Source organism: Cardiocondyla obscurior, linkage group LG05 (assembly GCF_019399895.1).
Source record: "Cardiocondyla obscurior isolate alpha-2009 linkage group LG05, Cobs3.1, whole genome shotgun sequence".
NCBI lineage: Eukaryota > Metazoa > Arthropoda > Insecta > Hymenoptera > Formicidae > Cardiocondyla > Cardiocondyla obscurior.
In genome coordinates this window covers 519957-540326 of record NC_091868.1, presented here as the reverse complement: position 1 = coordinate 540326, position 20370 = coordinate 519957, and the positions used below count along the sequence as shown (strand labels likewise).

At 38.9% G+C, this 20370-nt stretch overlaps 1 protein-coding gene across 1 annotated transcript in view; it reads left to right on the top strand.

Moving 5' to 3' along the window:
• The first annotated feature begins 5928 nt into the window (after window positions 1–5928).
• LOC139102398 (UDP-glycosyltransferase UGT5-like) overlaps window positions 5929–20370 on the top strand; it is a 33025-nt gene continuing 18583 nt past the window's right edge. The window contains exons 1-2 of the mRNA XM_070656260.1: window positions 5929–7519; window positions 15172–15391. Of these exons, the coding sequence (XP_070512361.1) occupies window positions 6403–7519; window positions 15172–15391 (1337 nt within the window). The 5' untranslated portion in view covers window positions 5929–6402. The remainder of the gene's footprint in view (window positions 7520–15171; window positions 15392–20370) is intronic.

Sequence of the window (20370 nt, the reverse complement as noted above, 5' to 3'; positions counted from 1 at the left end):
TGTATTAAAGTAGATCGGTCGGACGGGCGCCTTTGTCTCGCGGAATGGCCGCGAAGCGGCTCTTTCGCGGCTTGCATTTTAGACACGTAATTCGACCATTCTGCGACAATTGCGCGGAATTACGATTCGCGTATCTACGGGTACAATTACGCTGAGTGTTACACGCGCGATATTCCCAGCGTTGAAGTATACTTTACACCAATGAGCCGGGTTAATTACAAAAGTACCATTTAGATCGCGAGCTTCGTCGGAAACTTCAAAAGAATTATTATTTTCTTATATAAAGATTGTATATTTTTTTACATTTACTAGAACGAACCATGCGCACGCTTTGCGTGCGCTATTTCTCAAAAGGTCCCAATTCGTGCGCGTCATTATTATTGGGAACATAAATTATTTATAATAATTTCTCGCCAATTCAAATAACCCAATCACAAACTACGAAAAAAAAGCATGCGACTCACCAATCTGCATGAGCTTCAGCGGAGTTGTAGAATTCTGGCGTTGGCTGTAACATAAAATAAAATATATTATTGTAGACGTGTAAATTGGTTCATAAAATTAATTAAAAAAAAAAGATAAAAGTTTTTTTTATTTTTTTTAAATTTATGCTTACCTATAAGTTGCTCCGCCGATGCAGGATGCCCATCCCGGGCCTGCTCCTCCTCTCAGATGGGACGTGACGAGCCATCCTTCCGCGCACAAGTAACTCGCGAACGCGTCCGGGTGAAGTTAAAATCCCGAAAATTACTTAACAAATTTTTCGACACTCCCGTATTAAAAAGAATCGTAAAAAAACGCCCGGTAACTATCGGCAGCCCCGAACGACCGACGAACCGGCTGCAGTTCGTATAATTTCGAATCGGCGAGCGGCACTGAGCGATGCGACGCAGCGGAGTTTCTCTTGACCTGAAACAAAAAAATAAAACAATTATTTAGTAGATATAAAATTTAATTAAATAAAAAAAATTAAAAAACGTTATTAAAAATTCAAAGAAAAAATTGATATATACCCATGGGTTGCTCCGCCGGGGCAGGATACCCTTCCTGGGCCTCCTCCTCCTCTCAGGATGTCCGCGGGATGTCGGGATGGTTCTTCTTCAATGGTAGAGTATTTATCTGAAACAAAAAAATTACAGTAAATATTCTGTTCTGTTTTAATGGATTATTCAGCGCGTATTGCTTATATCTTATCGCGCACGTGTTTTAGACCGGACGCAAATTCCAGCGCTAGCACAGCTAGCCACGTGAATTAGCAGAGTCGATGAAGACTTAAAAATATCTCGAGAAATTTGAAATATCAAAAACGCAGCTGATACGCGCGTAAAAATTCATGTTAAATACGGTATTGTATAGAAGTGATAACGATAATAATAACTGCATGTATGCGTTGCGTATTCGTGGAAAATTAAATAAAACAATTTTTTTTTATCACGATTATAAATGTGTTATTAATATTTTGTATCGATATGTCAGCGAGGCTTGCGAGCTTTATTTATATTATCTTACTCAATGCGAGGTAATTAATTTGATGGGCAAATCTACCTCTGCGTTTAATTCCGTCGCGGTCGATTTTCGCGCCGCGCGATTTCACGTGGGATTTCTGCCGCATGTCGAAGAGACCGTGCGACAAGTTTCGTCGGCACTTCGCCCGTTTATTTTCACCACCGGCAGCGTTAAACGGCGACCCAAAAACACGGCTGACAGGACGACGTCATTTCCGGGACCGAAAACTTTTCGGCAGCTTTGAAGTCTTTGACAAACGACCGCCGATAATTGGATTCGTTTTATGAAGTTCCGAGGAACGAAACGAGCCGAGATGACTCTCCACACTTGCGTTTCGCTTCTGCCTATCGTTCTTCAGCCTCTCAATCGCTATTAATTGGGGGATGGCGACGAACGAGCCGAACGGGACGCGGACTCGAGGTCCAGGTGATTAATTTGATTCAATTACAAACCGGAGTAGATCCCGGGCATCGATTTTATTACCATCCCGCTGCTATTCGTTCCGTCGTCTACGATCCGATTTTTCTCACTTTGAAAAAAAAAAGAAAAAAAAAAAAAAAAGAGCAAAAAAAAAAAAGAAAAGAGAGAAAGAGAGGGAGAGTTCCCAAGGCGATAATAGGATTGACTTTCGGGAGTATTATTTGATTTTAGCGATCGTTAATCAAGCACAGAGTACACCAAACTCCAAATTTTGGGAGATTAGATTGATACGATATATTAAATTAAAAGAAAAAAAATATATATATTTATTTATTTGCATCAATCTTTTTTTCATTTATCCTAATTCGCGAAAGAGTGATTGTTTCATCTTCCACGCGTATTTCCTCGCGAGTGGCTTTTCGCAAGTCACCCTCCGAGACAAATCTTTTTCTCGTTAAAAGATTCTCGCTTGCAGTTTCTCTTTCTTACTAAAATCTTTTAAAGAAATGTACTTACGTTATCAAAAATTGAAGCCACCTTTTTAATACCTAAAAGTTCTTTCTAATTTTGAAAAACGCTCGGCTGCCTAATTGTATCGTAACACTGCATGCTCGGTGAAGGGATTGAGGGTTCGAGAATTTCAAAGCTTTTCCCTTGTTCTGGCCTTTCGAAAGAAGACGCAAGATCCGTTCGCGTACACAATCGTGCAGTCAGCACGTATATGGTGTACGTACGTCGGTTACGTACCTACTTATGGCGGGTTCGATGATACATGGAGGTCGCACCTAAATTTCCCCAGGGAGTCATTCATCTCTCGGTTTCCTCCATCCCCGTTTCTCTCTCTACCCTTCTTTCCTCCGCAGCCTCTTTCCGTGGAGAGAGAAATCTCCGTCTCCGTTTCTCCCTTTCTCACCTGGCTTTCGCGCTTTCCTCTCAGGCCTCTTCATCCCCTGCTGTCCTCCAACCGACCCCCTCGTCCGTGCTCTCATCCGACCGATGTGTATTCCGCATTCGACGTTGATTCTTGCCAGCTCGCCGCACTCTCGAATCCCTGAGTCCACGCGGAATTATCAAGATTGCGGTCCGCGGAAATGGCGCTAATGGATTTCGAGATATTACCCTGGTTGTAAACCATGTATGTACATGAAATAACATGCACAAGGTTTGCAACGTGCTCACGTGTGTGTTTGCGCGTGAGACTGGGTCTGCGCGATCTTATCCAAAATTTATTAATCTTTTAAATTCAAGTCTTGGATTTATTTAATTATTATACCTTTTTATAATTTATGAGTTTATAAAGTATTTTAACAGATAAACTTTCAATTTTTTTTTTTAATACTCGACTTTATAACTTTATTCGACTGTTTTTCTTTAAAGCACAAATATGCCACTGAAAGTTTTCTTTAAAAAAAAAATGTATAATATCTACAACTAAATATTTCGTTAAAGTATTTTATTTTGATTCTTTTTCTTCTTATTAGTTTAACGTCATGTATATTACTTACGATGGTGGGTGCTATCGGTTTCGTGATAATTTATTTGTTATATGCACAATTGATAATCGAAAATCGATTATTGGAAAGGTATTCTTTTTTCTTTTTTTTGGGGGGGGAAAAAGGAAACCATTTAGCTGCGTACATCCGCTGCAGAGGAACGTCGAAATAATTGATTAAAAAAATATTTAGCAATCGAATCAAACGTTCGGCGACAGTGGCCCCGCGAAACTTATATAAACCCGCGACATGTTCTCGAAATATTTCTTGTTGTTCTTCAACAAAATGTTGCCAGTGCTCCGCTCTTCTCGGTGGGGATTCTGGCTGGCTATTTTTTATTCCCGCCGTGTAAATGAACGCCCGTGGAATAATACTCTACTTGCACCGTCCGCGCTGCGAGCAAACAGACGGGGTTTACACGTCGTATGAAAACGTGAGCGCGGCGGCCCGTTGATTACAGAATGCAATTAATTAGCGATTACTTGCCGGAACTTGGTCCGAGGTGGCTGGATATCACTGCCGGAGCAAAGTTTCCGGAATCCGCCGAGTGTCCGCGCTTATCTAACCGGAGGATGCTAGCGGCGAATAGCCGCCACCGAATAACTTTGGCCGGGACTTTGTCGCAAGACATTGTCGACCATTTCGGCTAACGCTCGTCACATTGTATGGCGTACGTATATTATACCGGCCAACCTCTACACTGTGTCTCGTCAATTTACTCTGGGCCGCTGTGATGCGCACCGACATCGGCAAGACGCCAGTGCGACCGCAAGACAGCATCTCGTTCCTCGGCGAGAGCCTTCGAGATCCGCCCACGAACTTGAACAATGTATGGAGGTAGGAAATTATACTTGCAATTTCACAAACATTCGGCGAGACGCAATTTGTCCTAATTGAAACGGCGAAAATGATCGATAACAATATTGGTAATTGCAATCTGAATTAATTCTTCCGAGAAGAACCTAAATCTCTCGAAAGAGAATCTTCCAAGCGAGCGTGGGCGAGTGTCAACATTCGGCTAACATTTACATTTTGTTTCCTCAATATGTTAATTTCTATTTAAATATTTGTGCGCAAACTAATTTGTGTTTTTTTTTCTTTTTTTCTAATTAAATTAAGCTGATTTTCTGTTATCAAAATAAGACGAATAAAGTTGTAGACGGTTTTTAATAAAAATAAATTTTTCTTGCGGCTGTTGTCTGCGTTGAAGAGTAAAGAAGTGAATTAAAACATAATTTTATATGCGTATGCATAGAGAATTCTGTTTTTTACAAAAAACTTTGCAGCTTAGCGTAGACGCGAGCGAAGACAGAGAGGCGTCGAGTGGTAATTACTCTAATGACACTTGGGGATGACGTCGCGGTTTATCTCTTCCCAGCGTCGTTGTCATTCTCTCGCACGTGAGGAGGATGTGCCAAAGTTTGTCGTTTCAACATCCGTGCGGTATTCGACGATCGTAGTCCTCGCTCCTTCATTAGTCACGTGTCGATTTTCCGGATACAATTAAGGTCACAATTGCGCATGACAGAATCCCCCTTGGACCCATCCCTTTCTTTGAGAGACGCTTGAGATCGTAATAGCTTAATTCGCAAGTGAAGAGAAAAAGAGAGTTTAGAATAAACGAGAAAGAAAGCTGCGACAACACGTGGACCATATTGGGCAATACTCTTATCGGAATTATGTCATGTCGTAATAATATCGCCTGAACATTTATAAAAGTTCGAATAAAAGAAAAAAAAAAAAAGACAGAAAAAATATGTTTTGTTCGATAAATTAAACATGTTATCGTAAGTTATCGTAAGTTTTGAACGATTTATTACCTTTTCACTTTAGATTTTTGAAGCAAAAAATGTATATAACGTAAGCATCGTACGATAATTTCGTAATTACTTATTTTGCCTATTTGACTTGCAATGTCTTTTTTTGTTAACGAAATTTACAGCTGCGAAATAAATTCAGAGATACGAATAAAAATCAAATATTTATCGAATATATGTAAGAAGCGATATCACAACTTTTTCGTTATACTGTATCTCGTGTAGCAAAATATTTTAATACATAAGCGCTCCAATAAAAATTATTTAAAACGATAATTTGTATTTAATTACTCATTACTTAAAATTGATTATTTTATTTTGAATTTATTGTGTTGTAATTTATTGTTCTACTTTTTCACTCACGTAGACTAAAAAAAATGTTACATCCTAAGTAAGATATTGCGTGTTGTTAATTTGTTTGCTAAAATACATGTTTTTGACGTTTAGTCAGTTGCATTAATTACAGTATAAAGTATCTTTGTACATTGTGATTTCATTGCCTTTACATAATATGCGATATGTAATAATTTTTCTCATTAATTGTAAATAAACAGATACAATGTTATTAGTTCATTATTCAAACTTTAAATAATATTAAATAAATAATAAATAGCAAAAGAAATAAAAAATTATACGAATTATTTATCAGCTGTCACGAATAAAATCATCTTTAGATTTAACGATTCATCAGTTAATAAATAATATAAAAATATTGTTAGCTCAGTAATGTCGATAATAATAATTTTACAAAACATTTTGATAAGTTAATTAACTAGAGATAATTATGTAATTATTTTAAACTTAAAGAATTGTCTCAATTAATTCTTAGTTACTGCCAATTTTTTTTTCCAACGATAAAATGATATTTATTATCATGCTAGTAATTATTATCGCCGATCTCGTCGTTAGCATCTTTACTGATCGTTATCGCATTTAGAGAGTAGATTGTCAAGAAATACATGCAAAGTGCACGTGGGATACCCCTACCACTGTATTAAAACGTATCGTTGCCTGCATCAGAGGAATATATACATAGATGGTTTAATTGACTGACTGCCAGTTCGTCGATGACGGTTCACAGTGGACGATCGATCGTTGCTTAGAGAAGCTATAGACTACTTGTATCCAATTAGCGTGAACTAGATTTACTTAGACACATTTGCAAAATGCAGAAAATGCATCACCTCTTAATTTTTCTTTTGACCGCGGTGTTATCTACGTATTCTTTGGCAAGTAATCAAACTACGTTCGTAAATAGCACCGAACCGAAACTCAAAATACTTGGTGTCTTCGGGCATCTTGGCAAAAGCCATTTCGACGTGTTCAAGCCTCTACTGGAAGAATTAGCACGCAAAGGCCACGAGATCACTGTGATTTCGTTTTTTCCACGAACCGACAGCGCTAAGGCGAAAGAGCCGCTACCAAGTTACAAAGATATTAGTTTGGTGAATTCCTCAGTCGGTGTCTTCGTCAACGTTATAGATCTACAAAATATTGAGCACACGTGGTCTCGTGTTTTAAAGGAACTCACTATGCTTAGATATATGGCCGATCACGCGTGCAATACCGGTCTGCAGAATTCGGCGATTAAGGAATTCCTTCAATCCGACGAGGTATTCGACGTGATTCTCACGGAGAACTTTAACACCGATTGTTATTTAGGCTTTATTCATCGATTCAAAGCGCCTTTCATAAGTTTGTCGTCACATCAAGTTATGCCTTGGACGAACAACGATATGGCCAACTCGGACGATCCGAGCTACATTCCGGTTATATTTCTCGGCCTTACTAAACCTTTAAATTTTATTAATCGAATGGCAAACGTATTATGTCAATTGTTGACGAAAATGACGTACGACTATTATTTCCGATATAAAGATCAGGTTATCGCCGAGCAAGTCTTTGGTTCGGACCTTCCCAAGTTAAATGAAATCGCTCAGCAATCGCAGGCATTACTCGTAAACACTCACAGTAGTCTACATGGCAGTAGACCGCACTTGCCAAATGTAGTGGAAATCGGTGGTCTTCACATTCCGTCTAGAATTAATCCGTTGCCAAAAGACATAGCCGAATTTCTTAATAACGCCCACGAAGGAGTGTTATATTTTAGTTTAGGCTCTATGATCAAAATGCATACAATGCCGCAAAAAAAGCTGGACGCGATATTGAATGTGCTCGGCTCAATACCGCGAAAAGTGCTTTGGAAGTATGAAGCTGATGAGCTACCGCGCAAGCTAGACAACGTTATGGTCAGGAAATGGCTACCTCAGTTCGATGTATTGAGTGAGTAAAAGAATAAAGCTTTCTTTCATCGAGTCTAAGACCACATTGACACAAATCGGACTATAAATTAGTTTTTTTTTTACAATTAAAATTTTTTTAATTAAAATATGAAATAAATTACCGAGATTTAAAAAAGTCTTATAAATAAAAAATAGATTATATAAAAAATAAAAATAAGGTTATTTATTTTCAAGATTTGCGGATAAATTTTCTTCGTATCTATCTGCCGCATAACGCGCAAAGTTATTTTATTAATTAAAGTTAACTCGCGGATGCGAAAGAGAAAATAGATTTGACAGTATGATGCAAAATGGGAAGGTTGTAATATAATATTAAAAAAGTATAATGATCTGTATATTGCATTAAAGTGAAGTATGTGTTACGTCACTTGCATGATAATTACCAGATTTTGCAGGTAATATTATGACGCATACAGAATAAATTATTCATGCATGATGTGAAGATATTAAATGCGGGAACATAAAAAATTAAGTCAAGATTTATCTGGTAGTGAATTAAATACTGTTCAGACAGTTATACGTCAATAAAATTAGCTTATTGAAATTATAAATTATTTCACAATATAAAAAAAAAAAAAATAACATTTACAAGACTTTTTTAACGAATGCGAGTAATATACAAAAATAATTAATAAATTCAAATGTTTTCTGAGTCGTTCTAATAGCTCGACGTAACTTAATTGTAAAAAAAAAGTATTAATATTTAGTTTAATATTTGCTTAATTAATTATTCGTAACGATAAGTAGCTTTAAAAAATATATGACATTTCTACATATTCATTACGAATAATTGATATTCGCAAGAAAATTATTTTATAAAATATTCTTGTTAAAACAACTTCTCGATCGAATATTTTTAAAAATATTTCCATAAGCAAATAAAATTTTGATCTGCTATCAAATGTCATATGAATCTATCTAAAAGTAAGAAATATATATACATATTTTGTAATGAAAAATACTTAAAAAGCAGTACAAAAAAATAATATTAACATAAATAAGTCTTCACAGTCTGTAATTAATTTTTTCTAAACCTCTGAAAAAAAATCGAATACGGAAGTAATAAAAGTCTATAAGTAGCAATCAAAATTTTTTTGCCAACGGGCCAATAGTAATAAGTTTCGTCCAGCAATTTGTGCGTGTGGTGGAGATGGAAATGAGGCGTCCTTGCATCAACAATCCCGTCGATCGCATGACAAATTTGCGCGGCGTCGATTGCGGCCGCGGGATAATTTTGCTTTGCGACAGGCGTTTCCGCGGGCGGCGATCGCGGATTTTACAGTGCAGGCCGGCGTGCGCGGATTTGCAATGGTAATGCCTTGCTAAAAATTTCAACCGGGTCGTTTTAGACACCGTTTGACATATTTTATTGCCGCCGCGCCGCGCCCGATGATCGACGGTCGCACCTGCGCGTGCTTTCATTTTTGCCTCTGTATTTTTTTCGCCGTTTCTGCCCTTTTTATCGCGCAGTTCGCGGTTAAACTGCACCCGCCGACGTAACGCGTGTTTTCGCTTCGTTTGCACTCTCTTCCGGTTTCACTCTCCTCTTTGTTTAATAATAATAATTTCCCCGGCCGGTCTCGCACGTTTTCGTAACACAAGAGTTTCACCTCTGATGGGAGTTTATTGGTTATCCCTTTGAAATTGATAACCCGCCGCTTTGTTACGGTCACTTCTTTAATCTACGTTGCCCTGGTTACGTTGATTAATATTTGGCATACGGTAATTATTTTTCAAAAATATTTCTCTTCGGGTAAACGAATAAAGTTTAACTTTTTGCGAAAAGTTGTATAATCAAATTTGCGGTATTTAATTGCGCAAATATTCACGGACGTAATTTGTGCGATCAGGTAAAATATTTATAATTTCATTTAAAAGATAAAGAATAAATAAACTTTCTCTACCTGTTATAACGATTAAAGGCCGAGCGCTATTTTCTCTCGAGTTACGTTAGATTTTTGACCGAGTAATACAATCGCTAGTCGTAATTCTACGCTGAATCAGATCATTTTACAGTCTATAAGCGTATTCCTGTCATTAGTATCGCTCTGCTATCGCCCTGCTATCGCGAACTATAGCCCTGCGTGTATCCTAATGCAACAATATTATGCAAGCGCGTAGCAATTGCAGCTCTCTGAAAATAATATCTCCACTTATATAATCGACTTACGTAAGGAAACAAAGTTACACCGTCATCCATTTTTGTATTTTATTTTTAAGATAAGTTTTCAAGTAATAAAGTTATAAGAGAGATAATTATGTTGAATGACTATGAAATATGCAAGTCAAATAAAAAATTTACGCTCGGTTGTTATTATTTCTATAGAATGTATTGGGCATTCGATCCATCGACGTTTATCGATTACAAACGCGAGAAATTGGAATACTTCCGGCAAGAGCTAGGATTCCCAGCCAGCGCGCGCGCGGTCAAACTAATTGCGCCGAATCGCGGCGAAATCGGTCCACGTGCGCGAAACATCGAAAGCGGCTTTCGAATCCCTGAAACCCGGGATTTTGGTAGCTACGGTATGTGCTATTCAGCTCGGGGTTGAGCGTCAAATAGTTTTGAACAGCCAAATCGGAAAGCGGCCCCGGCATATTTGAGAAGCTTTCGGTGTTTCTGAAAACGATTCGCGCCAATCTGACGAATAGCGATACGCAAACGAATGGCAGGTTAATTAGTCGATGGCGACGATCGACGTGGAAAGCTTGGAAAATTATCAGCAATTAATTTGCTTTTTGTGAAAATCGGAGATAAGCATTCAGATTATTAAGAATATTATTTGATTAAATAATAGGTCAACGTATATTTAATTTCGTTCCGCCAAAGATAAATGAGTAACATTTTATCTTATCAATTAAAAATTAAATTGTGGCTGATCGAGTGCAAAGCAAATAAATGCGTGTCTATATCTCTACTCGTTGTAGAGTCGTACTAATATAACGTTTAACGAAGTTTATGTACAAGAAAAAAAAAAAATCTTATCAAAGATAACGTTAACAAATTATCACAAGATGATGATTCACGTCTTGTCTAACCATCGATGAGATTAGTATCGTTTGTTTCCAATTCGTGCCAATTAAGAACTCTTTGTTAACTCATTTTCTTCAGCTAGGAATCACCGTTCGTCGGCCGTGTAAATTTATTCATTCGATAACGTGTCTTGAATATTTGGATAGTTTTAATGCCTCGGATCATTTACCTGAGCGGACTGTGCGCCTACCGTGAGTATCTTAGGGTTGGCGGGAAAAAGAGGGAAAGCTGATGTAGAACGGAGTAGAAGGCGAAGAGTCTGCCATGAGAATTTTCGCGTAAGCAGTTTTGCAGCTCGGCCTCTGTCGAGTGAAACGACTTTAATTAGGCAACTCGCTAACGACCCGACGGCAACATAAATCACCGTTAAACCTCCCCGGCTACGCCAAGAACCACCCTCGTCCTCTCGTTTCGATCTCTCACTTTCTCTCTCCTCTCTTCCCAAGCGTGCGCGCGTTTCCTACTATGTCACTCCGTTACTCGCTTTGAATTACGTCCGGCGAGCGAATGACTTCTTTAGCAACACTATAGAACGATAATTCGCATTTCTTTTCTTTAGAATAAAAAAAAATATATATATGTAGATATATAATTTATCGTTGTTACATTTTATATTGCGAATTAAATTAATTTATTTTTACATTTGTAGTTTTTGAGATACTCGGTTTTTGTCCATTCTCGTTTTACATTATAAAACATCCCGAGCAGGGGTCGGAATTATCAATTTTTTTTAGTAATACTTTTTAAATAATTATAGCTAGTAACTTAATCACTAGCTAAAAAATATATCTAGCTAATATATCTAATCAGCACGATCTAACTATTAGCTGCAAAATCAGAATTAGAGAGATAAATTTCCACTCGAAGTATTTCAATGTTTTCGTAGACAGACCTCGGATTAAAATTCGGTAGTTAAGTTGGCATTAAAAGAATCATTTTCTTTCGCGGAACAGAAGTTTATTAGATTAACAAATTTTTTTTTTTTTTTTACCTCCTATACCGTTGCATATCTTTATTCTATTCGTATCTCGCTTTGAATACGTACGAACTATAAAATTACATCTCCGCAATATATTCCCCGAGATGAAAAATGAGCTTACCTTTATTAAGCTCCAGAATTACAACTGCGAAACTCATATGTGCTTTCGGATTAACGACTAGATTATTTTTCTCGCTCTCTCTCCCCGTTTTATTTCTCTTTCTTTACGCCAGTCATCCCTTATTACCATTTTACTCTCATACCTTCCGTTAATTTGCCAGTCGATGGAAAGCGTTTTCTCGTGTCTCTCTTATTTTCGACCTAAAAATCCGCGAACCAAGGGAGCGCCAAAAAAGATTCGCAATCGAGATCCCCCCTCCCCTCGAGTATACGCGATTTCTAATCTTATCGCCCGTGTTTTCTTCGTTCGCGAATGTGCTTTACATCCACATCCCCGGGAGTTGCTCGCATATCCCGGGGCGAACCTAGAATGAGTTCGGGCAAAATCGCTCATCGTGTCTTCGATTTCGATGCGATGCGTATTTCCGTACACGTTCGAGCGTAAACAGTGATTTCACCAACGGCGAGGGGATATCGTCTTCTTACCGAGCTTCCGCGCGTACACTTTGCAATACGAGTGGATTTTAAAAAAACCTCCTCCGAAAAAGAAGGAAGATTGATAAGTAAAGAGAATAGTTCTGTATTTTTTTTTCTTTTTTGATTCCCTCCCATATTTAGAAATCTGTCATCGACGTATGCGACATTTTCAAACTTATATCGCGCGGTTCAATGCAAAGAATTTGCCTTCGTTATCAATCGCCCTCGCGCCGGTATATTTAATATAAAACAGGATAATCGTAAAAAGAAATCAATGAAATATTTAAGTAGTTTCACGTTTTTGAAATTCATGTCGTTATACGTAATCGCTTTTTAGTATTCTAATTTGTGCTGTAATTATTCGTTTAAATCTGAGTTTGTCACAACGGGCAACCCTAAATTTTCCGTTCTCCTATTTATCCTTCCAGACAGGCGTTCCTGACGCAAATATTTCAGGTAATCTTGCTGAAACTATGTCGCAAGTTGGTCAGACTCCCGCGATCGATCGCTTTAATTTTATTATCTCCCTTCGTGACTGCTGTACCTTGATCTCCTCTCATTCCGACCGATCCCCTTCCTTTTACTCTCTGCCGCCTGGTTCGAAGCTACTTCCGTACTTTCCGTGTTCTTTTCTCTGCTTTTTTTTTTTTAATTTTTTTTTTCCCTTCACGTACCCTTCGAGATCGTGCTCGTAATTTCTTTTTTCAATCTTTTATGCAACACTATAAAGTTAGGTGCATTACATCCGGGAAGATAAAAAAATTCTTGGACGAGAAGAATCACCTCTTACTTGCGCCTTAATTGCGATATCGATCGCGTTACGAAGTATGCACTTTTTTAATAAATACGTAAGTTCGCTCCACGGCTTGTCGAACGCTATCGAATTTTTTGGGCGCAGCTTAAAAGAATCGTCAAACAAAGATACGCCGATATAACGATTGTAATATTCCCGACAATTGTTTCTTTGTCTTCTCCCGGTCGGTCGCTATAAAAATCTGTCTGGGAACACCCAGAGGAATCCATTCGATTCTTGTTAATGTTATCTTTTACCGCACGTCATATGACAGCGAATAACGTTTATTCGCGTGCGTCGCGGTGGTGCACAGGGGATTTTATATCGCACGTGATTTACCACGCGCCGGCGGAAATCTCGGAGCACGGGGGCTCGCGGCGAGAATCCTTCCTTCTCCGATTTTTCGTCACCCCACTTCTGTATTTCCTCTCTCTTTTTCCCGTGAGCGCACGCCGCTTGCAAAAATTCCACGCCGATAGATATCCCTTGTCACGTATTGACGCGCGCCGGGAGATGATACGACGAGATGCATCGAGGGTGCCGAAGCCTCGAGATGCTGCGGCACTTGTCATCCAAAAGAAGCGCATCCTCTCGATACGATGCGTGGATATATTCGCGGGCGCGTACACATTGTGCGGATGTAATGTAAACCCATCGCAAATATCCGTGCATATTCGTGAACCCTATCCTCCGTCCCCCTGACCCCCCCTTTTTCACGGCGATAGGCGAACGTTGGCGGTAATGGAATTTGACATTAGGATCGACGCCGGAGATGCGCCGCTGGCTCTCGTGCGAGAGGAACGAATACAGAGAGCCACGAAAAGGGGACAAGAGACTTTTATCGCGAATATTGGCGGTCGTGGAAAATTCCCTGCGAATATATTCAATATTGACTGCGATAGATAATACCGTTCACCCGCGTGGTTCTAAACAAAGTCCACAATGGACGCTATATGGTTTTCTTCATTGTTCCTCTTTTATTTTTATTTTTTTTTATATATTTTTTAGTATTAATCATGTTGACAGATATGTTTTGCTCTTTGTCCTTATGTGTAATTCTGACGTAGGCGTTCATAAATCATAATTTAGAAAATCTCAGAGTATGATATCGGCGAATGCTAATTACCCAGGTCGGAGAGGAGCATTACTCCTTTCGTATTAATTATGAAGAGCTGCATTAGCGCTAATTATAAATGTAATATAATTTTGGCGTGTACCGTACATAAAACACGAAGGTCCGAAAAAAAATTATTTCAGCGAAGTGGCACATCCATATGTGGGTCGCGTAAATACTTTTCGGTAACAAGTCTTAAGTAAATTAAAAAAAAAAAAAAAAAAGTAAATCTGCAAATTAACCTAATTTTGATCACTTAATTATGCGTATCTTATCAACATGTTTTTGTTACGTTGCTCAAAGATTAAATTTTTTTATTGAATATAATTATTATATGTATATAATTTCTATCATATACATATATTGTAATAGAGGGTGATAGTTTCTTACGTACTTGACGACAGCAATTAGCGAGATATGGAATTGCCAAGAAATGTTTATCCGTGACGACACCTCGGATGGCTCGAGCCGCGGCTGTTATCGGCGCAATACGTGGCTGTTAATGAATTAAACTTGTAATTTACGTCACAATCAATTACGAATTACCGCGTCGAATCCGTAATTCGCCCGTTAATTGCATTGTAAATTATAGATTCTTCGTTATAAGCGTGCGTGCAAGCGCGAATGTATGCGTAATTAATCAATTAAGTGCCTCTGTGCGCGCGCGTACGCGGAAGATTAGGTACTGCCGGCAATTCCATTTAGGGCCGGAGTCGTTTATAACGGCCTGTTACGTGCGTTATGTTACACGAGCCTCTCTGACCCTGACATTTTTAGTGCAAATTGCGATTTGAATATTTCCAGCGCGCGGCCGCGGTCGGCTTTGTAAATTGAACCGTTGTTTGCAACGGAGATGTCGAAAAGGCTACCACTCCACGGAATACTAACAATATCACTATTGAATGAAACAATGTTGCCATTGATTTCGAGCAATAGTCTAAATTAATTTTTATCCCTTTTTTGTTTAATTTAACCTTTATTTGCGCAAAAAATTTTGTTTCAAAAATAAAAAATAACTTCCCTTATCTCGATCCAATTTCGAAATGTTACTAGTTTCCTCTATTTCGAATTATTAACTGAATTTATTTCAGCTGCAATTGTGTTTTTGCTTTCAGATCATCCGAACGTAAAGTGTTACTTTGGTCACGGCGGACTCCTCGGTCTCTCGGAAGGGGTCTACGTGGGTCTACCGATGGTGCTGATGCCAATGTACGGTGATCAATTTCACAATTCCGCCGCCGCGAAGTCGAGGGGTGCCGCGGTGGTGCTCGAGTTCAATAATTTAAACGAACAATCACTGAGACACGCTCTAAATGAAGTTTTTAACAATACCAGGTACGTCTTTCTCCCTTAATTTTACGCTTAGAGTGAGAAAAATCTCGCGTTTCACATTTTCATTACGTTTACGTTTCTTTGAAAGACAATTCCCTTTCGAAATGCAAAGAGATTAATATTATCAGAATTCGTTTAGCAATCAAGTTTTTCATCAGCAGGGAAGTGGAGGGCAACGTTGCGCGGACGAATAAATTAAACTCATTTCGTAGGAACAAATCCAAAATTTGTTTCTTCTCTAGCATCTCGTAAATTCGTTGTTGAGTTCCGCCGGTGCGTTTCCGATGTGAAACTATCTACTGGCAGCGGGCCGCTACTCTCGCGACGTATCGGTCGCGTGAAAATCTCTCGCTCGCGAGACTGTCACGACGAGGACGGCGACGTAGAAACGGAAAGGGATCGCAACGAAAAAAGGAGAATCGCATAATCTATCCGGATATTCGCTCCGTTGAATATCTCACGAGCCGTCCGGACGCACCGGATATCCGGCAAGTGCATCGTCGTTGCAGCGAGGCGCCTCGTTAATCCGTAACGCGGCTCACTGGCGTTACCAACTCGTTCCCAACCCCTTTTCTTCCTTTTCCCATCCTTTGCATCAGCTTTTCTCTTCCCGTCCCTTTTTTTTTCCTTCGACACGGCGTATCGCTGCCTCCTGTTCTCCAAGAAGATAGACAGAGACGTGCTGGAGAACAGGGGGAGGAGAGGGGGTGGAAATTGTTAAGCGGGGTACGGCGTGTTCAGCACTTGGTGTAGCCCTCCGGCGGGTATTTTTTTATTTCTTTTTTTTCCTCTCCCTTTCGACACGCCGTCGCTCTCTTCGTCGCGAATTCGAGGCACGAATCGCGGAAAGAGCGGACGTGTTCCCGAATGATTCTCCAGTCTCCTCTTAATTCCCCGGCCTTCGTCGATTGACGGACGCGTGGGATCGACGAACAAATGTGCTCGGAGAGTATCCGGCGCAGCGAAATCGCAGGGGAAATTCTGGGGGCATTAAATGTTTCACGGGAGCATCGGGTGAACGGCACGCCGTCGATGACGACGCGGAAGCGTGCCGAAATGAAATTTTGCATTATTCAACGTTGTCCCACCCCTTCCACTCGCGCCTATTTCGCTCTCTCATCTGACCAAGTACGGTTACCTTGTTAACCGCACGCGCGTTACCGAGCCAACCGCGAGAGCTATAACCATCCCCCGTGGTACGCTCACGGGGATGTTGAACGCGCCGAGGCTTGAAAGGCTCGGTGTCTGCTTTTGGTTTAGGTAAAGAAACTTTTCTTAGTTATTTGAGGTACCTTACTAGGCTTCTCCTTCGAACTCTTACAACGATATTTTATGTTTTGGCTAAGGTTTCCCGTACGGTCTTTCAACTTTTAAATAACTCGAATTAATATGTAAAGAAAGCAACGTTAACCCTTTTGAATTAAATAAATCAATGTATAAGAAACGTTTATATTACAACATTTAACATACACGTTGCTTCTAAAATTGTAGAAAAAAATACGAGCGCTTATCGGTGAGAAAAGGCACTGATATGAGCTCTCTTTATTACTTCTGATATTTTAATTATCGCGGTTTTAAAATTAATTAAATTATCCTGTGATTATTTATAGCGCGATAAGCGTTTAACCTCCTCTGGTATCTTAATTTTAAAAGAAGGCAAACATTTTTATTAAACTGCTTGTTTTATTTAATAGACATTTTCGTGCACGAGATTTCACCCTGCTTTATTTTATTTTAATGTCTCGTTCAACATTTCTAAATTTAAACGTGTAATATTTCGAGCCCGCGTGACACATTCCGCTAAATATGCCGCAACGTACAAAATCGGACGCGACAAGAAAATTTATACAATTTTAAACCAGCGGTACCTAGGGCTGCATGCCAGTGTTTTCCACTGTAAAACTTTCATTTCGTCGCGCGTCCACGTGCGTGACTCTAACTACGACGACTGGTATCATTGTAATCGCCACTAACATCGGTTTCTTTCGAGGCCTCGACTTACGGTAACGGTTTTTCCTTCTTTAAAGAGAGATTTGTATTCAAGGAGCGCGCCGAGGAATGACAGCATTATAATTACAGTCCCATGCAGTGTGTTTAAAGAAATGTTAGCTCGAACGGCAACAATAAAAGGTTTCACGAACCCACGCGTTGAAAGTACTAGACTTTTTCGCTTGCGTAACGCAAGGAAACGCGGAAAACCTACTATTGTTGATTATATATGTACGGGAAAATAATTAGTAAATTTACTTGACGTTTTCAATTTAATTAAAATTTACGTTTGAGCGAGAAGTTCATTGTTAAATGTTGGGGCGCGTTAGAGAGGGAGTGACAGCATAAAGAACCCCCCTACTGTAAACTCTAATGAGATCCTTACTTCGGCAAAAACTTGAGTCTAGTTGTACTTTGATTGACGAAGCGAGGGGGCCGAAAGTTATTCGCAGTCTTGTCTCGCTGTCGAGCGTATCTTTTTGTTTTATTCAAGATCTGCGATTAAGTACGAGAAAACCTAGATCGCATGTAATACATATGTATATCCATTTGTCTGTTGAATAACCGTGCACGACGTCAGTTAAACAAAGTAAATTGCAAAAAATTATAGAAGTAATAAGCACGTACGACTCATCCGCTCAATTACCATTTCCGGTATCTCGGTTCGCCAATGGCAATCGTTTTTTACGACACTCCTGCGACTTTGCCGCGAAATCGTTATAAAATATGGTACGTTTAATTCGGCGAAACGAGGCGGTGCTGATGTGCATCATCGTGCAAAAATTCGCGAGTTGCTAATTACCACGGAAATGGGCCATTGTAATCATGAGTTTATAAGAAGATTACTTCCTTTCATCCTCTCCGTAATCCGTTTACGTAGAAATTAATCACTTTTCCTTTTTGTTAATGACCGTCAACTAATTTGATTATGCCTGACAAATATATCGAGATTACAAACTTTCTTGTAACTTCTGAGCTGCAGCTCTAAGCAGAGCTATAATAATAAATGTGTTAAAGCTATCGTTTTACGCGCATAATTTAAATTGCTCAAGAATTTAATAATAATAATAATAAGAATAAAATAATAATAATTTGTATTATTATCGCTATAAATCGCGTAACTAATATGCCACATGTCGACAGGTATAAATGAGCAAATGAATAATTTTTCGCATAAAGTTAAATCGACAATGTGTTCGTTTGCATACGCGGGCGTTTCAACCGAGGCGCGATAAAACCAGTTTAATAAATCAGAGTGGATATGAAACTGTTGCACCCAACTACTCGTTTTCGCGTCGTACGACACTCCTTAACGTCAGTGTAATCACGATGTCGTCGGATTTACGAGCCAGCGCCTTGGACCTCTAACCGGGGACTCGCTAAAGTCAAGGCGATATACGTGCGATTCTAGTTTCATTATAATATCATTCGCAGACATAAATTTATTCACGGACGCACGATGCGTCTGGGTCTCCGGAAGATGATCCTTTAAGTTATAATATTTCGCTTCTTATGTCTCTCGGTACAGATTTCGCGAGAGGAGAGAAAAAAAATTTTATTTAATAAAATATACCTCGCGAAATAAGTGCCGGCGCGAAATAAACACGAGAATTAATTATAATGCTACATTCGTTAACTTGATAAAATTAAAAAAATTACGTCAATGTTTAATTACAGAATTGTATTTGGTTGGTTATCTTGAATCCAATTTTTTTAATTCAGCAAGTGTCTAAACCGGATTTAATTGTAATTACGTAATTGTAGCCAAGCGTAAAAAAATTTTTTTCTCAAATAAATTATTCTTCTTTTAGTCGATCGTTAGATTAATGAAAATAATTAAGTACTGCTTTATATATATATATATATAAAATAACTATTAGTTAATAAAAGAGTAATACGGATTACCATTCTAGTTGTGTAGATTCTCTAACTGGATGTGCATTCAATATTCCACATACCGACAATACGAGTATGATTATTGAAATGGATCAGATGTGCGTCATGCCATTGTACGCACTATGGCGAGTCTGCATTGTTTTAGAAAATACGGTACGATTATTCGAATGCGATATTATGTGAGCGGAGAGAATGCTGCCGAATTATTGGACAGTTTGAAAGCGCTGCTAACATCATTTCGCCAATGATGTCGTATCATCGCATACATACACAGGTCATACGGATCCATAACGTGTTAATACATATCGCAGATTTACGAATACAAAGCGACTGAAACTGCGATATGCGATCCGTCTTTTACTAATCGTCATTGTCTTTTATTTTTACCGTCAATAAAAAAGTTACCCGAGCGGAAACTTATCTAGCTGATCTGATTTTGCAGCTGGTGGTTTAGATCGCGCAGATTAAATATATTTCCTATCTTCAAAAAATTAATTTGTCATTAAAAAAAAAAAAGAAACAAAATCTTTCTAGCGCGGACTGTCCATGTATCTAAATAGATATCTAAATAATTTTTGCCCCGACTATCCTACTACGCGTCCTGACCTATCTAACGCATGCTAGACTGCCGAAATTGCAGGGCAAACCGGTTCTTGCCGTCCGCCGCCCGCGCGTCCTCCACCTTGCGAGCTCGGAACGAGAAGACTGCCGGCCGATGTAAACACACGCACGCACTCACACTACCGCGGCGGTCAGTGAACCCGATTCAATAGATTTCATAAACGAAAGTAAAACTAAATTGCTCAAGAAATCAAAATTGATTTCAATGCAACGTTAAATTTGGAAATAAGTTTTTATTTACGATTAAATGTAAGAAACGACTAGCATAAAGAAACGAGGCGTCATTGTTTCACGAGATCTCTAAATCGCAATGTGAAGCACACGATGAAACAAATATGAATGAGAATGCGATTGAAAATGGAGATTGCTCTGTGGAAAACCTAACTGGGATTGATTTAATGTTGCAATTTTGTATTACAATGATGTTCACTTCGAGTAACGGTTAAAATAATAGACTGCACGCGTTGCCGATAATG